Source organism: Dreissena polymorpha, chromosome 12 (genome assembly GCF_020536995.1).
Source record: "Dreissena polymorpha isolate Duluth1 chromosome 12, UMN_Dpol_1.0, whole genome shotgun sequence".
Taxonomy (NCBI): Eukaryota; Metazoa; Mollusca; class Bivalvia; order Myida; family Dreissenidae; genus Dreissena; species Dreissena polymorpha.
In genome coordinates, this window is record NC_068366.1 from 48,571,229 (window position 1) to 48,591,632 (window position 20,404).

At 33.4% G+C, this 20,404-nt stretch overlaps 1 protein-coding gene across 1 annotated transcript; it reads right to left on the reverse strand.

Moving 5' to 3' along the window:
- Positions 1 to 291: 291 nt before the first annotated feature.
- Positions 292 to 19,958, reverse strand: LOC127853849 (E3 ubiquitin-protein ligase rnf213-alpha-like). The gene is made up of 28 exons (XM_052388651.1): positions 19,869 to 19,958; positions 19,547 to 19,647; positions 19,196 to 19,384; positions 18,602 to 18,844; positions 15,026 to 15,143; positions 13,873 to 14,144; positions 13,157 to 13,271; positions 12,658 to 12,771; positions 12,331 to 12,435; positions 12,048 to 12,101; positions 10,626 to 10,817; positions 10,425 to 10,512; positions 10,269 to 10,303; positions 9,850 to 9,947; positions 9,414 to 9,558; positions 9,065 to 9,230; positions 6,104 to 6,204; positions 5,891 to 5,948; positions 5,421 to 5,617; positions 5,043 to 5,175; positions 4,604 to 4,687; positions 4,265 to 4,454; positions 3,859 to 4,084; positions 3,067 to 3,141; positions 2,639 to 2,830; positions 2,373 to 2,471; positions 1,881 to 2,080; positions 292 to 1,550 (listed from the first exon to the last, which is right to left on the reverse strand). The coding sequence occupies exons 1-28, from the start codon at positions 19,947 to 19,949 to the stop codon at positions 1,382 to 1,384; spliced, it is 3,840 nt and encodes a 1,279-aa protein (XP_052244611.1). The 5' UTR covers positions 19,950 to 19,958; the 3' UTR covers positions 292 to 1,381.
- Positions 19,959 to 20,404: the final 446 nt, after the last annotated feature.

Here is a 20,404-nt window from a genome sequence, read left to right on the forward strand (position 1 = left end):
TATCGAATGAAACATACACTTGTTGTACCACGATTGTTGACAAAAGCATAATTGCTATACATGGAAACACATGAAACATCAGCGCTTTAGTTTGTCATAATATATAAGCATCATGCAAAAATCTGGCATTGAGCACAACCATGTTAAGGATTCAGTGACATCTGGCGTTTTAATCACAAAATGAATTTGTGTATGCGACATCGGACTTTAAAAGCATACACACGTTCTCGATTTTGAAATATTTGGCAAGTATTTTCATGATGTGTTTGCGACGCATTATTTTAAACACACACACACACACGCATGTTGATGATTCTGTGACATCATTTTGGTATGTACATGAACATGTTATAAACTGTTATAGGATGATTGACACAAAGAAGAATTCCTTACTTATTAAAACATACAAGAACATATAACTGTATCGCCATTTACACCATAAAAAGTCAACATTTCATAAACAAAATGAAATAAGTGTACCGACTATTATAAATATAAACTCGGCACGTATGCGCTTACACAAATCCACACACTAATGACGTATGCAGTATTTTTATATGCCTATTATATATGCACTTTATAAATCACAGTTTAATTAAAAATGACACATTCACTTTGATTTTAGAACAATGAAAGAATAATTTACATTTCAAAATGAGGAAAAACTTCACAAATATGCTATTAATTCGTAAAGTTTTCAATATAAGCATGTGTTTATAATGTTTTGACAACTATATGGCTTTGCAAATCTTTTTTTCTGAACACATTCAACATTCAATTCAATCATGCACGTACAATTAATTATTTATACATAACCATAAAACAAGAAATCTCAAATACTCTTCAATCACGAATAGTCGATTTACGAATGAAACAATTTATCCATCATATAAAAGGCGAATGGCAAAAAAAAATTACGACATTGCATTTCATAAATTGTAGATATGAAATATAGCAGGATTATTTAATTGCAATTTCATGTAACAATAGAAAAGTAAACAGCCAGTAAACAAAGACAGTTTATACACAAAACAAACATAGTAACACCTTTCATATATTGCAACAATGCAAACTTCATTTCAATTTAGTCATTCAAAGATATCATAGAAAATATATGTACACTCACTTGCATTGTCACACATAATGTACCACTGCAAACTATATTGTGATTTAACTGCAATTCAGTCAATCAATTATGTCATAGCAAATATGTACTGAAACAAAACATGCAGTCATAGGTGACAAATTTGAGAAAAATAGTGTACAACTGTAAACAGTATTGTCTTTAAACTACAATTTATTCTATTTACTTAATATATTTGTTTTCTGTATATCGGTTTATTTATATTGCCTTACGTCAGTATTTTTGTTTGTCTGTATTTCAGGAGCGACGCCTGGTTCCTATTTTCCTCAAAAGCGTCTCGTTCGCTAGTACCCAGGCCTTTGCACCGTGTTCATACAACAATCCCGTTGGACTTCCATTCAAAATGACAGGTTCGAGCACTGGCGATTCGCTTAGCTCAATGTACTGCTTCAGACTTTCAAATAGCCTGTAATTGGAGAAAATACACTTGCAAATTTCTACAACAATATACATACAAAATAAAGTCATTTGAAATAAATGATTTAGGAACTAAACATATCAGCATTTCTCCCTACCGTGTATAATGTACAGTGTTCAGGCTAAGCCTAAGTATTTATTGTCTTAACCCACCATCATAAGTTCCAGCTATCATCAAATGGCTGACCTTTAATCTAAAATGCCCACACTATAATGAGCAAGCCTTAGTTACTTTTAATCAAAATCGTGTAAATACTTATACACAAACAACATCGTTGTCTAAATACTTTCCAACATTTCAAATACAAAATAATCGCACCTGTATTTTCTAGTATCCACAAAATCATCGTCATCAGGATTCTCTTGAACGGCCACTCTGAGAAGTAGAAATTCATGAAGCAGCTCCAATAGATTTGATAACTTCTCAGTGCTTAGATGGTGCATGTATTCTCCAAAGCTTGATTTTACTTCGTTTGGTAGATCTTCGTAGAAACCATTAGGCAACGTTTCTATAACCGCCTGAATAAAAAGGCACTTCTAATGCAATTTAGGTGATTTCATATAGATATTTTAAAATCTAGATATTGGCGTTAATATTGTTACTTCAATTGTTCTGTATCAAAATGAGAGAGTTTATTGATATTAAATTGAAACGCATTTGTATAAAAACAGTAAATTATTGTCATTTTAATATATAAGCATATTCTGAAGAACAAAACGTTCTAACGCTGATTTTCCGGATCCACTGGCAACAAATCAACACCATGTTACAATGGGTCTTATAACATTTAGAGACATTTTATAAACGAACCTCGGTTGCGTGTTGATAATCAACTAGAAGTCTGGACTTAAGAAAGGACAACAGCAACCACAACGATCTGGCATGTCGAAGTTCGCAAGTTTGCCGAGCCTAAAGAACGATATCATTACCTAAATAAATTTTAATCACAACCTCATTTCAATCGAAAATCTGTAAATTTATTTTAAGTTTTAGATGCACTGAAATAAGAATTGACCCAGCGAGCCATAAACACACGTATTACAAGCCAATGCGAGAATTGTAAGATAGTAACTAGCCTTTTGACTCAAAAGAGATTTGTCCATTCGTAGCGTTTCCTCGATGAACCTGTGTATTGGCATAGCTGGGTTACCGCCAGTCGTCTTCAGGAAGCTAATAGCAATATTCAAATTGTCAAGCGTTTCACAAACGTCGGGCAATGATCGTAGTTCTTCACATATCTGCTTTTTGACAGCTGAATTTAAGTGCTCCTATGAAAAGCATTCAGAAGAAATACAGATAATATACGTGAGATTTTACACATAGTTTCGTCAAAAATGTTTCAGCATACAGCACACAGTATATTGTACTCTTTAATTGATGTTTATGATCATAAGAATAATGATACAAAATAACATTTCCATGTTGTTATTTAAACGTTAACATACACCCAACAAACAAAACACCTCTGGTTAAACAAGAAAGCAAAATGTATTTACAATCTCACCTGTGGTATGTTGCCCTGAAGTTTGTTGAAAACAGAGACGTTCGTCACTTCTGTTCTGTAAACCATCAGGTCGACCTAACACAAGAAAGGGCATATTTAGATGTAAATTAATTTTCATCGCAAATAAAAATGAAATAACTTCAACAAGTCAGAAAAAATACCGCAGATTCAAAGTAAACAACATGTGTATAAAGATCAAATAATTAATAAGTAAAGGGACCTTTTCACGTTTTGGTAAATTGACAAAATTAACACAATTTGTTTTAAATTCGCAAATTTTTGTTGTAGTTATGATATTTGTGAGCAAAAAGTCAGTAACACTGAACATTTACCATACTCTAAAATATCCATTGTATGCATTTTTTGACGATTTAAAAACCTGAAAATTAAAAAGCGTTGCAACGCGAAACGGTTGAATAATTAGTAGAGTTCTGTTGTTGTCGTCATATTTTGTGGCTCTACGAGAATTGCTTATATATAAAGTTTAAATACACTCATTCTATGAGCATGTATGGCCGAGTGGTCTCAGCGATAGACTTTTACTCCATGGGTTAGTGGTTTGAGTCCAGTTGAGGGTTACTTTTTTCTTTCGCTAATTTTACTGGAGCTTTTTAGATTCAATGTTTATCAATATAAAGCATTTAATGACAAACTTCAATATCTGCCAAAATCTGTGAAAAGGTCCATTTAATACATGGAAGCTGATCCAACAGGTTCCGCTTTCAAAGAAACTTTCAAAAGCTTGACTTAATATGATTCATTGTGAAAACAAATAAATGTCTCTAGTAATACCTTCAAGTATTGATGGATCTCTATCTTCGACTTGTAGCAGAGAAACCTGTCTATTAGTTGTCTCTCCATGCCAGCAAAGTCGTACTCAATCTTGGTCCCTACACCCATCTCGAAGGAATAATGACAGTTTGCCAAAACCAAGGGCATCAGGTCATGTTCGTGGTCGTAGCTGATCAGATGTGCGGAGGTCACAGCCATTGGAGTGATTGAAGAAAGTGAATGTAGTCTTCAAGAAAACGAAAAAATACATTTCCAAATGCAATACTTCTGTTGAATATTTACGCTCATGCCTATTGTATTTTGCTTATAGGCTAGATGAGTAACCAACGAGTTATAAAAGAGTTAAAATAAGACTTACATAATCAAATAAGCCGCCATGATGACAGTTTAATTAGAATATATGTACCTTCCAGTTTCGGAACCGTAGAAGTCCATCAACTCGTTCTGTTTTCTAAATAGAAGGTCAAGCATGGCATAGGAACACAATCCAGGACCATTCGCCGCAGGTAAAAGAACGGCGAGTGGAGTGTTGTCTGTTATTCGTTGTCTGCAAAACACCTCTGGAACGGTCACTCGCCCGAACTTGGTAGCACAACCTTTTAAAATAGTGCATGCTTAAAACAATTGTCATTTATAATGATTAAAGCTATATTGAGTCTGAATGCAACTTTTCGTAACCACATATCATAATACAAGTTTTTATTTCGAACAAAATATTAAAAATAATAATTGAAAAAAGGTTGACCTTGTGACAGACGCAGTCGTGTCATTTCCCATACTTTAGAAAATTCATCTATCCACCTCTCTGTGTCATGTCCAGCCAGATTATCTGCAATTAAATTAATACACTATTAGGCATGTGAAGCTCATTGTGTAATGTGCATATTTCATGAAACATACTTGAGTAATATATAATTAAGTTCACATTTGTATTAGATTAATATGTCCACAATAATCATACGCCTTATTTAATTAATTGATTACCAACGCCTGTAAGAGAAGAAATCGATAACAGCAAACTCCGATACATCGATACATACATTTATTTTTGCATTGTTTGTTTATGTGCACTTTGAGTCGCAAAATCATGTCGATACTTAAAATTAAGTTCATCACATTGCATCGCATAAGTAGAGGTTTGAAATGTGTGCATACGCTTTAATTTTTATTTGAATAAACATTACCTTTCTTTATATCCCTAACTTTAAGTTGCGCATTAGCTTCAGCTCTGTCAAGTTTCCTCTGGAGTTTATGTAGAAGTGTTCGTTGTAGAAGCATGATATTGGGAAGATATCGCAGTGCTTGGAGTATGTCATCCTAAGGATAAAGGGTAATTTGGTATTTTAACACTCCATCTCCTGAGATTAAGCGACCAGATGAAAAACCAATATTACGAAAAGCGGAATTCATAACTGAGACATTGACAATATTTAACAATCATATCACATAGAAGAAAACCCAACATTGAAAAACAATACTTATAGACGTCTGTCACACACATGCAAACTAATATTCACTTTATATGTATATATATAAGATTAAATATCATTTTATACGCCTACCTCGAGCAAAAAACGTTGCAGGACACGCGGCTTTGGCTTTAAGTCCTGAAATTTTGAATTCAACTCTTGGCGCATATGGTCAAATGTAATTGGGATTCGAAATCGCCACATTCGCGGGACATTCAACAGATTGACTGTGTCTTCACTTTCCTGCGTGTTGTCCGTTTCGTATATCAAGCACATTAGTGGATCTGCTCCTGAGTTTATAATTAAATACTTTATCAGATACATTGAAAATATTTGCTTTAATTATTATTTGTTTTAATGTACTATACAGCGCATCAGAACTTTTAAACTGTTTAAAGACCATGAACTGATGGTTATGCATAACATGTTTTGAACAAACTGTGTAGTTAACGTTTCAATTTTAAAAATACATAATGCTTATGCGTGCTAAACGGAATTCGAATGTTTGTGAGAAGCAATTATTTGATCAAGAGCCATAACTTTCTTAAGAAAATGCCTTTTACCTAATCTCAGATCAGTTGCAATACGGTTGTTTAAATTGGTAAGCCAGAGATCAACGTACTGAAATAAAATAAACAAATCTCACATTAGTCAATATTGACAAGCAAAGACAACACAAACAACGTCAAAATATTAAAATGAGAAATTCCGATATATCAATACAGTTGATGTTATGTGAAGTAAATAATCTTTCGAAAGCATAGTTGACTCCTTACCCCAAGTACGTTACGTAATACAGTCGAACAAAATTCCTTTTCCCATGCTTCACGATCTATCTTTGAGGACAGAAGAGTCAGCCTCTGTGGAAGAGCTTTTCCTTAAAATAAAGGTCAAAGTTAGAACTTAAATATTGTTACTTACTTCTGCTTTGAGGTAAATAGTTTTAATCACGTGGTAAACTGAAACTTTTAAATATTTGTGAATATAACGCTGTGCGAGTTCCATCAGTTTTCAGATATGGTAGACGTCTTTATAAATGTTCAAGCAATAGTTTAGTCATGAGAAGTCAAATTATCGTGGCGTACCACATGTAAAAGAGACATGCAGTATAAGTATTTTGTAACTGCAAGCTTTTCGGTAATTATAACAGGGAGGTGTTTACACAATTGACGCACACTCAGTCAGTTTTCGCGTTCGTTCACAATTTACGTTAATATAACAAGCTAAATGTTATAAACGTTCACATAATCAGTGTAACTTTATGAGTATAATGTTTATATATCTGGATTATTACTGCAAAACTGATATGATTACGACTGAGAGAGAAATTTATTTCTTAACGATAGGCAAAAGTTACGTCTGTACTGGATCTTGACTTGAACTCAACTGACTCTTAATTTGACTTATTGTTGAATGTAAATTTGCCCAAAGAGGGTCAGTAACCAAGATTATGACCATTACTGACTAAAATTCTGGGCCGGTACATGCTGTTTTTTACTAAACGTTATACTAGTAAGAGAAAATGGAACATTATTTAGAAAGACGATAGAAAATTACAAACTGTTTAAATGGATTTACTTTGATGCGATTCAATTTGCTTCGAAAACAAAGTTAAACTCTCAAGGTAATTGTCAGGAAAGGAAAGTTTACAGAATTCAACATAAAACATGGTATCAAAATTACAAATTGCACTTGAATAAAAAACAAACAATGTTAAATAGTGGAATTCATAATAAAGAAAAGAAATGCAATTAAATGGACGGCTAACTTCAAGATTAAAGTTCTGGTGATGTTTAGATTATATATACTCAATTGAGGAAATTGACAATTGTGATATATAGTCATATAATGTCACCAGTATGAACAACTTCAAAGTTAGTCGATGTTAGAGGTAAGTGTTACTGTCAAATCTGGGGTGTATCATTATTATGGACAATTATTAAGGCATAGTGCCTGTAAACTTGTATATCCGTATAGTAGTTTAATGTAAAGTTGCCTGAAATAATGTAAAAGATCCAATACACTTATATTGACATAAAACTTGATAGTAAATAGAAACAAGAGCTGTCTTCATCGGAAGACATATGCCCCCCAAAAACGCTTTTTCGAAACCTAAACGCAGATTTCGAAACCTAAACGCGGACCCTAAGTAAAGGTCAATGTCAAAGGGGTCAAATTTGCTGTGCGTATGGAAAGGCCTTGTCCATATACACATGCATACCAAATATGAAGGTTACATCTGAAGCTACATAGAAGGTATGACATTTTTCGAAACCTAAACACAAAAGTGTGACGGACAGACAGACGAACAGACAGAAAGACAGACAGACGGACAGTGCGATCACTACATGCCCACCTTCAGGGGCATAAAAATAATTTTGCGCAAGATTATTTTCATGAAGTTTGGTGACGATCCGACGACAATTACTTAAGTAATTGAGCGGAAACACAATTTTTTGATGATTCAAGGGCCGTAATCAGAAGTACCTGGGTAAATTTGGCTGATTATCGAACTTAAATTAGATTTTATTGCCTTACACATTTTTATGAAGTTTGGTAAAGGTCCAATGACAATTGCTTGAGTTATTGAGCGGAAGCGAGAAAACACTCAATTTTTCGATGATTCAAGGGCTGTAACTCAGGAGTGTCTTGGTCAATTTGGCTGATTATCGAACTTGACCTAGATCTTATGACCTTACACATTTTCATGAAGCGTGGCAAAGATCCTATGACATTTGCTCGAGTTATTGAGCGGAAACGAGAAAAAACGCAATTTATCGATGATTCAAGGGCCATAACTCAGAAGTGTCCGGGTCAATTTGGCTGATTATCAAACTTGACCTAGATGTTATTGCCTTTCACATTTTCATGAAGTATTGTGATGATACAATGAAAATTGCTGGAGTTATTGAGCGGAAAGGAGAAAAACCCCAATTTTACAATGATTCAAAGGCCATAACTCAGGAGTGTCTGGTTCAATTTGGCCGATTATCGACCTTGACCTAGATCTTATTGCTTTACACATTTTCATGATGTTTGGTGAAGATCTGATGACAATTGCTCGAGTTATTGAGTGGAAACGAGACAAAACCAAATTTTACGATGATTCAAGGGCCGTAACTCAAGTGTGTCTGGGTCAATTTGACCGATTATCAAATTTTACCTACATGTTATTGCCTTACACATTTTCATGAAGTTTGGTGAAGATCTGATGACAATTGCTCGATTTATTGAGCGGAAACGAGAAAAAACCATTGTTACGATGATTCAAGGGCCGTTACTCAGGAGTGTCTGGGTCAATTTGGCCGATTATCGAACTTGGCCTAGATGCAATTGCCTTACACATTTTCATGAAGTTTGGCGAAGATCTAATGACAATTGCTTGACTTATTGAGCGGAAACTAATCCGGACGGACGGACGGATTAACTAACTAACTAACGGATGGTACGATTTTAATATGCCCCCAGAACCTAGGTTCTGGGGGCATAAAAAGTATTTAATACAGTAATTGACAGTGAAGCAATCAAATCAATAAAAGCATTATGAAAAAAACAACAATGTGGCTTTTTAACGGATTTCTGTTAATTGTATTTATAATAAATATAGTTCACCACTGCCCTTGCTAGTCGATATTCTAATGATATGTTATACCTAAGACTTTATTTGTTGATTGTGTTATTAAGAACTCCTGAATATGAATTATTATTATAACTTAACCAGAACATTGTTGGTATACCAGCTTGAAGCATCATGTGGTGAACAACGACATGCATCAGCAGGATGATATCATCTGCACTTCGACCGAGCTCTTGCTGGAGACCGACGATGTTTGCTTTGATGTGATCCAGTAAAAACTGCGACACATGATTGGCTGGTATTTCTGGCTGTATAATTTTCTGTATCTAAACAAAATACACATTATGTTCTATAAAAATGCGCTTCGTTGTATTATTTCTTTATATCATAACATGTATTGACAAAATATGCGGTTTCTTTTTAAACACATTCTAATACGACTTGAATGTTGTTAACGCTGATGCACACTATCCTTTCGTTTGTAAACAAAATGATTTGCAAGTACATACATGCTCCACTGGACCCAGGTACATGGCCATATGAAGGAAGAGTCGAGCAGCTGTGCAGTAAGTGGGGTTCATATCCCTCTCTGGCTGAATAATTCCACCTTTATTGCTCCTGCCGAGGACATGCCCTCGTTTTGATGTATCCCCTCTAAAGTTAATTTAATAATATATTCCGTTATGTGCTGTCAAAACACAAGGATGTAACATGATACGCAAGAACACAATTTAAATTAGGTATACGTGCGTTTCGAAATGCCTGATTAAGGATGTTCACTAAAGGGCTAATAATACACTAAAATAAATACCATCTATATGATGTTTCTATATTTAATGTTTAAATCAATGTATACATTCAACCTAATGTACAAATCTAAAGTAACATAGATAACTGTCATGTCAACCGATCATGTGTACCATATGAAATAATATTTAAACTTACTGGTTATTCAAAACATTTCCTGGCAAAGCTTGGTGCCCCGTCCCACCGATTCGTTCCCGACATTCTGGACAAAAACCTGTCAAAACTGGTTGTCCGCACTAAAAAAGAATTCACGTCATTGACACTTCGTTAAATTAATTAGACGCATGACTACACTAAGCAGCATTGTGGATACTTGCTAAAAATATTGTGTGGATTATGAATGTCTTTAAGGGATTTGAAACTGTTCGCGTCTTATCAATAACTACATAAAAAGGATATTGTTTAAAGCGGTACCCATCCTCATTGAATGCATTTAAATGTGATAAAATGTTAATTAACGTCTAGCCGTATACAAATTATATTATTGTTTGAAACTGGAGTCCATCGGCAATAAAGCAATTTATATAGTAACCATAACCGTACAAACTCATACTTACATCACCGATGAGGTATGGATGACCCTTAGGGCACCCTATAATTAATGAAAAGGCATATAATACTATTATAAATTAACATAATATGAAATTAAAGATACAATTTACAACAACCAGTCCAACGAAAACTCGAATTATTCAGACTTAAATTAAACGTACGATACACAACAGAATTTTGGCCGTTCCTGAGCAAGGCATTGTGTATGTCTTCCAAGTCATCCTGTGGCATGGTCGGTAGAAACATGCTCTGAAACAATCATCATGACATTGGACTTAAGGTACAGATACACTCGCCAATGAACTATTTGTCAGGTGAGTTAATACGTATAAACATAGTCACAGACTACTACACATGCAGACCTGGATAATTAGATTTCCATCGATCAACGCCTTGAAAGGGAAAAGTAATTTCGACTCATCTTGAAGTTTTGACATGATGATCTTGAAGTGTGTCATTAAGCACTGCACGCCCTGCTGCTCCATACTCGATTGAGGTTTCATGACCAACAACGGGGGCTGAAGGTTGTTATTCAGAAGCCTCCACACGCTCTCCTAGTTTATTATAATCATAGTATGTTACAGCTCAATCATGCATAATTAAAATGGTAACTGAGTAGGTTTAACTGTCTTAGTTCTCAATAAAGCTTTTCAGAGGCTGTATGCAATATATCTTCTTTGTTGTTATGTATTTTTTAAACCTATACTGTTGGATACTTTTTTGTAGATACATCGCTAACTTGATAGTTAGTATCTGTATAGATTGAACATTTTTCTGTTTATACTGATAAATAAAATAAAATATCTCCAAATCGTTCGAATAGATTTTCTATACTTACAACACTTGACTACTAAATAATGTTTATAGTATTCGAATCACACGTCACGTTTTGGCATTCACGTTTTCATTTATGTTTGCATACGTACGTTTGATTGAGATCACTTTAGACGCGAAGTTGGTTCGAAATTAATTCTGGGATGTCAGGTGCGGCTAGCCACCAAACCAGTTTAAACATCAATACTTTGAATTGACCGTTCTTAGTCAGTGACCCCAGTGTCAATCATATTATTCTTTGCTTAAAATATTTTTTCTGTTATAAATGTAGTAGATAATTAAACGAATTTATCTCCTGATTAAGTGCTAAGTTTTCAATCTATGGTGTATTGGTAAAGGAAACCGATATGCTCCAATTTTAAATATAATTGGTATTAACCATTTAACTGCAAATAATCTATTTAAACAATTTGAAATATATGTAAAGTGATTAAAGACGAAATAGTCTGTTGTGTATGTAATATGTCAATCGCTTCATCTATTGATACAATCCCATTTAGTATGTTATTATCATAACGTCGATGTGTTCACTAGATGATTTTGTTTTATTTTATGCTTTCCGATGGTTTATAGAGAAATATCAGTGATATTAAACTGATATTTCACTGTTTCAAACAGTGAAAAATAACAGTGAAAAATATCAATATTTTTCACTGTTTTACTGTGAAATTACGTAATTTTTTCGACGAAATGACGTCATTATTCCAGCGAAATTCTCCAGTTAAATCTTTTACAATTTAAATAAACGGTGAAAAAAGGCATAAAATAAAAAGAAAATGTGTTGGATTCGGTGGAATACCGATTTTAATTCACTCGTGATCATAAAAATAAATATTTTCACTCGTGGCTACGCCACTCGTGAAAATATTATGTTTATGATCACTCGTGAAATAAAATCGATATTCAACCGAACCCAACAAATATCCTCTATTTATTCTGTAAAGGCCAACCTTGTCTCCCACGACTTCGAAAGCATCAAGTAGTTTATGTAGGCGTTTAATTCCCTGAAATCAAAGGAACCATTTAATAAAAATGAAATAAATGTATGAATTGTGCACAGTTTTATTTGCTTAATTGTTTTTTTTTCTGCACGGTAATGTTGAATAAAATATCTTAAAAACATTTAAAACTTTGTACAAAATGCAATACGAAACATTCATTCTTTACAATGTAAGTAAACCTGATATAAAATCAAAATCATCGAGGAAAAACAACGCTTCATAATCGACGCACCTGTTTTGGTTTAGTGAATGATTGTCTGACATGTGCACAGGTTACCTCTCTGTGCACAGCTAGCTGCACGACGGTTACTAAATGTGCATTCCGACTTTGTATTTTCTGCAAAAAAGAATTGTAGTGTGCACACACACATTCTAGAAAGAGGAAATATTGTTTTGTTGTCTGCATTTAACATAATATTCAATGTAATCATGCCATGATTCTTGAAATAAATTTTAAAATAACCATTTGTTATGGTATACAATAACATTTTGTTTCATATATATCTCAAACTACTCATACAAATTGTAAGTATTTTATACGTGCAATGCATTAACATACTTGCAGTAAGTCTTGAAGTATCCCAATATCTTCTACAAGAAGTGTTTTTGCAATGGCTTCTCTTACACGTGTATATGTCTCCCCCAAGACAATGTATCTATCCGATACCTCAACCTGCATAGGGTAGATTGAACGAAGCAAATTAACATCTGCAGTTGTCATGTAAAGACCAACACGGTAACGACAAGACTAGATTTTGAACTAGCAATGGTCATTATAGTATCATATATATGGGTAAAATTGTTAGCGACTCTACATTGACGTTTTCCAAACTCGACATCTAATTGAATTCTTTTAATTTCGGTATCGAACATTTAAGATGGTTAACAGCACGTTAAGGCACATATTCAAAAACTTTGAAGTCCATATTCAACAGACAATCGAGTTCCACAGATGGACTATATTTTTCAAATTATTATAACTGCAAGCGTCCAGAACAATACATGGCACATGTATACATGAATGCGATTTTTGTCATACATAACATTAAACAAAATACCTGTTCTGATCTGCCCTCAAATGCCACCCAATTCAAACTATGCGCACGAGACTTCGATAATCTTTGATATATATGTCTGCCGTAACGACGACATAAAATTTTCACTAGATACAGTCTGGAAAGTATACGTAATATTTTAATCACACATGTTAATCATTTCTCTTAGCCACTTGTGTAACAACATACTACACCATCCATCTTTTAAGTAATACTTGAAGAAGATACGCAGTATACGTGATAATTAAGAGTGTTCAATTCCATATTAAATGATCGTGCATTCCACATTTAATAATTAAATGAAACAAAAACGTTCGCATGTTATATTGCAGGTCATGTAAATTTTAAAATCTATATTGATACATCAGGTCGTTTGACTGCTTGAACAATTGACCACTCGCCAGCTGTCAATTCAAACTCACGTAATAATCAATCAGATTTCGTTTATTACGGCCACATGGTCCGACAAACAAAGACTGTCGGAGTAATGGAATAAGCGTTTTATGAAAAACACAACTTAGTGGGCGGAGCGATCTCGTATTTGGCGACTGGTCAATTGGAAACCACATAAATCAGATCGAATCCATCAGGGTCGAATTACTCTCAAAATAGATTTGAACAATTACAAATTGAATCAACTTAACGACAGTGACACAAACATTTCCAATGTATTCACGCATTTAACTCGTAGTTTCTGCAAAAAGTACTATATCACTTACTTCAATGTTTCTTTATTATGACTGTGACACAATTCTTTAGCAGCTTGAATCATTTTCAGCATATAGCCGGTAATAGTATGTTTTTCCTTCGCGGCAAGTTCCGCTAAGCAACGTGCTGTTTCAGATAGACATGCTCTTGCAGTTGCGATACCATAAAGTAGTTCAGTCAATGACCGGTGGTTGTTGATCTTTTCAATAGCATTACGAAACAAATCGCATGCAATTGTCAGTCTTGATTCTCCACTTTGTTCAATATACTGTAAGTGCGTGTCCTACAATACCGAAAAACGGTTACAATGTACAGGATAGCCAACGCCGAGCAAATACAAAAGAAAACAAAACACTTAAATTAGACTCTGGCCTGAATGAATTAAGACTCTGACCTGAATGTGAGCGCTGTAACAGTTACACCTCATTTTTATTTAATGTCATGCTTCTGTTTGCATTAAGTATAATGTCCAAGCTAAGTTTTGTGAATTGCTAGAATTTAAAAATATATGGTCACATTTATATATTAAAAAATTAAACGCTTTAAATAATTTGTAAATAATAAATTAAAAGCAAATTACAGGTTAATTGCAATACTATTATCATTAAATTTTTTGAACTTAGCAAAAATTAGGACACTCACTGCGACTATAAGATCTTGACTAACGGACATGAAACAGGCAGTAAAGTGTTATACATATTGTGCATTTTACCTTAAATTGTGTTTAGGAAAAATAAGAAGGGTATATATTGATTTAACAAAGTGGGATGACTCTTTAAATAATGTCATTGAAGTTTTAAATTGTTAGCAGTGAACTATGCCTATCAACAATCGATACATGTATACACTTTTTGAAGTCAATCAAGTCAGTAGTTTGTGTGAAAAATGGTAGGACAAGGTAAATTCACAAAAGTGAATAACTCCGTAAACTATAGAATTATATGTAAACATTGGCACTGTACTAAATCAATAAACGAAGTTTGAATTTTATACTTAAATGGATTTATAACACGAACCAAAAAAATCTAACGAAACGGACAACCAGACGGACAGACAAAGGACTTATAAACTGATAGACAAAGAGAGTCCAGTTTAATTCTGAAATATAACTGTGAAATATAACTTTGTTGTGGAGTGGGAATACATTGTGTTCATGTTCAATACCTCCCAACATTGAACAATCAGCAGATAAATGTCAATTCTATCTTTAGGGTTTGTGTCCCTGTCTATTGTCGTGCTTTCCAGGAACTGGCTTATGTAACTGGAAACGTACCTTTCCTCCCTAAAATCAATATTACTCTCTATTAATAGTGCAAATATAATACTATTGAACAAAAAGAGATTCTTACACAAAAGTGCAGTTATTAAAACAAATTCAACTTTGCATTTCTTGATTCCCCCTTTTGCAGAAGAGGCGATGCTCTTTTTTTCGTCCGTCCTCTCGTCCGTCTGTTTCGTGTGTGTGGTGCGTATCCCTAAAAGTATTTCTGCTAGAGGGATCAGACCTTTGTTCAGTCCCAAAATCACATTACTTATTACTTATTCTTTTTTTAAAACGCGCGTAAGACAAACACATATTGCTGTTAGAGGGATTCAAATTAACAAACGAATATACCAGCATGTGAGCATGGCCCTCTTTAAGCAACAAAGGACTTTTTATTAATAAATAGCATCGCTGCTAGCGGAACGAAAGGTTACGCACATATAAACCAGCATTTACGATCGCGATATCATCTTCTAGCAAAACATATGCATTTAACGTGTGTGTCATGACACAAAAACTAAATAGCTGCAAGAAGGATAACACTTTCCAAACTTATCCACCAGCAAGTGAACTTGCAAACTTGAGCAATGTTATTCGGACTTTCTTGACATAACCGGAGAAAGGTCCATTTTAGCAAACATTGTTTAAATACATTTTTAAATACATTGTTTTACTTCTGTTCCAGGTAATTCAAAAAGTATTGCTGCTTGAGGGATGAAATTTTACAATCATATAAACAGCATATGACCTAGTGCACATCAATATTTGAGTTCCGATATTTCTAATGTAAATTGCGATATATCCCTTTTTGTGTCTTGCGAAGCTCAAAAAGTACGCTGGTAGATGAATTAAACTATACACAATAGTAACAAGCGTTTTAATATGCGTATCATTATATTTTGGAACGATTTAAATGACCACTCGAGAGAAACGCGAACTATGGGGAAAACAGTGCGCTACGGACGGAACCATGTCTAGTTATTCACATTTGTATAATGACACATACGAATGTACATGGATTTATTAAGTCTTCTTGTCGTGTTTACACTTCTGAAGTTCTTTTGACGTTTGGGTGATCACAAAACAGATGTTACTGCTTTATGATATATAGAGAATAACAGGTTACTGCCTGATGGTTGTGCTATATATGAGGACAATGCTCAGCATAAAATAACGGCGGGACTTGTCGAGCGTATGAATCTGTTCTAAAAGTAGTGTTGCTCCTAAACACACAAAGAAGCGCTACTCAATGGAATTTTATAACAATGTTATGTATCTTTGCTTTTTTCTTTTACAACAAACGTTAAAGCAGCAATTATATATTATATTTAATAAATGCGTATATTAAACATTGTAATAGAAATACTTTATTAACATGTAAGGACAGTCGCTCGTGTTTTCGAAGTGTGTCTACACGTGTTATAAATGGAGTGATGTTTTCATTAGAAATCCGGAATGTTGGTTTTTGGAAATAGTTCACGGAAGAGGAATGGATATTTTGTTCCTGAATTATTTAATTTGTGCATGAAACAGATGGAGATGACTAGCGAGTTGCAGTGGAACACGTTGTTTTTCTTTAAATATTGCTGCTGTAATATATGATATACTGGACGTTTTTGTGTCCTGTAATTTGCCTAATTTCGGGCGGTAGATGCGATATTTGAATCCCTTAATTTTTTATTTGATGTGTTTGAGCAGAATTATAACTGATACTTTTTTGCCTCATCAAGACCGGCCTCGGTTGCCATAGTTATAGACATCTTTGCAAGTTTTATGTTCATTTGCCTCAAGAACCACTGATAAGAACTGATGTGTAACATGTGCCAACAATAATACTGATTATTTGTTAGTTTATCTTAAGGAACCAAGCCTTGAGCTGTTGCAGCCTTATCAGATGCCGAGATTGAAAAACTGAATACGGATAACATATTGGGTGAGAAACCGATTTTTGAATCAGAAATAGTTTTTGTTTCGTTTTTTGATCAAAAATAGCTATAAGGACACATTTAAAAAAGCATTAAATGCAAGGAATAAATACATACATTAAACTTAATATGTACTTTAATAATTTATAAATTAAGAACTGCAGTACAATATTTATTGTAAACACAGTGCTAATATTTGTCTTTTTCTTGTTTTTTGAGACTTTTCTGCTTTGATTTCAGGCAGTCTCGTGTGAGGGAAAATGATGGAGTATGGATACATTGCTTTTTGAAGATTCCGCTTAATGCTTTACATGATGCTTCGCTGTATGACTTGCTCGTATGCATAACCATCTGTCTTGCGAATGAATACAATATATCAGATGCGTGGCAAGACATTCATCGAGATGGTCAAGTGATAAATTGTGGATTTCCTTCGTTTCGCCTTTCATTACAATATAGTTTTGCAATCAAGTGACATCTGCAAGTGTTTTTCGGCGTGTTTTGTGATTGTTAAAGCCTTTGATGAATTTTTAATATCTTCGGTTGTTATTTTCTAGTCCTTGTCTGATATGTTTTCATGTTCTAAAATATTTTTTTCAGTAAGGATTTCTCTCTGGCTTTTATTCAAATTTACAATTAATTTGTTCTCTCGCTCATTAAACCCACTCAGATTCATACCAAATTGGTTGACAAGGTCTTTATATGACTTTACTACAACTCCCTCAAAAGATATGAAACTAACCCTAAATGGCCTCATGCACAACATCTGACAATGAAATGTTTAATTTTTTATGAAGTCATAACTTTTCTAAGAAATGAGGTTTTAACTGTTTAAATACAATTCCTTTTGTAAATTTGACAAACTACAGCTGATTTAAAATTAAACCTAAAAAGTACCTTCTTATTTAAAATTATTTTATCAAGACATATTTCATTTAGTTTTATTATTAATTTATTTACCTTTGTGCAATGAATCTTAATTAATCACTACATATTACATTGTGTTTTATTATAAATTGACAACTATTCGGTTTTTATTATTGTTAATACTTTTTCATTGTTTTATTTGTGTTTGCTTTTGTCTTTTTATATTTGGTGCTGAAATTTCGACATTTCTTTTGACCTGTGACATTTTCATAGGAGGGCTTGTCTAAAAAGTAATCCGTTTGTTACATTTGTCACACACTCATTCTTAATATTTGGAAAATGTGTATTTTTCTCTTTTTGTTGCTTTCTGTGGATAAAATGTAACGCATCTTGGTATCAAATTGTTTGTTTTGATTAATCTGATTCATTTATACCATACAATATTACTTATTTTTTAAGTCTTAGGTATATGATCTATTTGGACACATTGATTGATATATGTACTTCCTGTTGTATATGATATAAAAATATATCATGCAGCGTTATATCACTCGAATATCAATGCAGTGGTATGATAAAAGCTGTTTGTCCTGATTATTATGTTTACGCATTCATAAACAGTTTGTCTAGAAAACTAAATAATTATAAAATTATAATATATAAAATAGCATTACGAAATTTTACCTTGACTTAAGTAACAACTGCAACAGAAACGACCTGAAAACGGGATTCGGGTCTAAGCCCGTGTCGATCATGCTGATATCTTTCGTGAAAACCTTACCAGTTCTGGTTTTGCATGTTACGTAGTTAAGTAGTTTGGTAATAACTTGCTCAGACGCATTTCCATAGTCAAAACACAACTGCGAGACGACTTCCAAGAAAAATGTATTGCAACGCTTTTGGTATCGCCGCAGCTTGTTTACAAGACTGAAATAAGAAAGTTTACACCTACTGTGTAAACATATTCCGGATCTGATAGTCGGAAAATTTGCCAAATTATGAAGACAAATTGTTATTTAATGACAGTGCATGTATGTAAAATATACTTTATGAACGCAGTTTTATTTAACTTACCACTGTTTGTTCTTTTGCATTTTATTACATTGAAATGCATATGTAAATTAACTTAAGATCGTGTTTGTATTACTACGACATATTACAGGAGAACCGTCATAAGCACATGAAACGTAGAACTTTTGTCGATAGCAATAAAACAAAAACAGAAAATGTTTACTTTAACATGCACATAAATAGTATTGAATGAACTTTATATTTTACATTGTATCCTCTTGACTAGTTGGTACCCAATCTTTAGGAAATGTCTCTTTGCAAAGTGGACATTTGAAGTTTCTTAGTGCTTTCATCTCCGTAAAACATTTCTGACATATCTTGTCGTTCTTTCGGCATGGGAGCGTTACTGGTGCGCATTGAATATTTTCTTCACAGTTATAACACTTTACTTCAGAGCTGAAAAGAATTTGTTAAATAAGGTTAAAGTACAATGACAATTTCAATTATTGAACAGGTCATATACTATATTTATATATGTACACATTGAAAAATTATGATCGACATACATAACCATGTATGTTCTAGTATAAAGGTTATAAAAATCGAATGTTAGCATACCCAATTGTTTCTTTTAGCGCCGTTAAGTTGCAGATTTTGAGGAATTTTTCTACAGCAGCGAACGACTGTGGTCCGCCAAAATCGACTTCATCACCAAGTAACTAAGCCCATACATTGATTATTAAAAATATGTTAAAACGGACAAAACGGTTAATACTGAATACTTAAGTTTGATAAAATAATCTTCATTAGTTTTTCGTTTGGAAATCGCAAGGTTATTTTATACATATTTGTATAATACTTATTACTCTCACAAGCATTAGAATAGATTTCTATTAACTATGTATTATGTTGTTAAAACAAATATATGTACTTGATTTACCATCCAAAGTGGCATGCAATTTTTGATTGTGATGTCTTGCTCCGATTCTGGGACACACATGTTCTCAATAAAAAGCTTCATTGCCAGAACGCGGCTTCCACAGCGATCTACAATGTAATGTTTTCACGCATGCATATATGTATTCATTACCATCTGCTAAAATATTGTATTTTCCATCAATGTATTAATTGTTGATGCGATACAAAACATTAAAATATATATATATATATATATATATATATATATATATATATATATATATATATATATATATATATATATATAGGATCTTGCACGAGTTGTCATATCATACCATATTTTATTAAACGAGTTCAGGAATTTTGTTAGTATTAAAGCGAGCCATTGGCGAGCTTACTAACGAATTTCCTGGACGAGTTTAATAAATTTTGGTATGATATGATAACGAGTGTCAGATCTTTTTTATCACATGCTTTTAATGAGCAAATAAAATAAATATTTACGCAAACATAATGATAAATCTCAAATGTTGTTTACATTTCGTGACGTCATTTGAC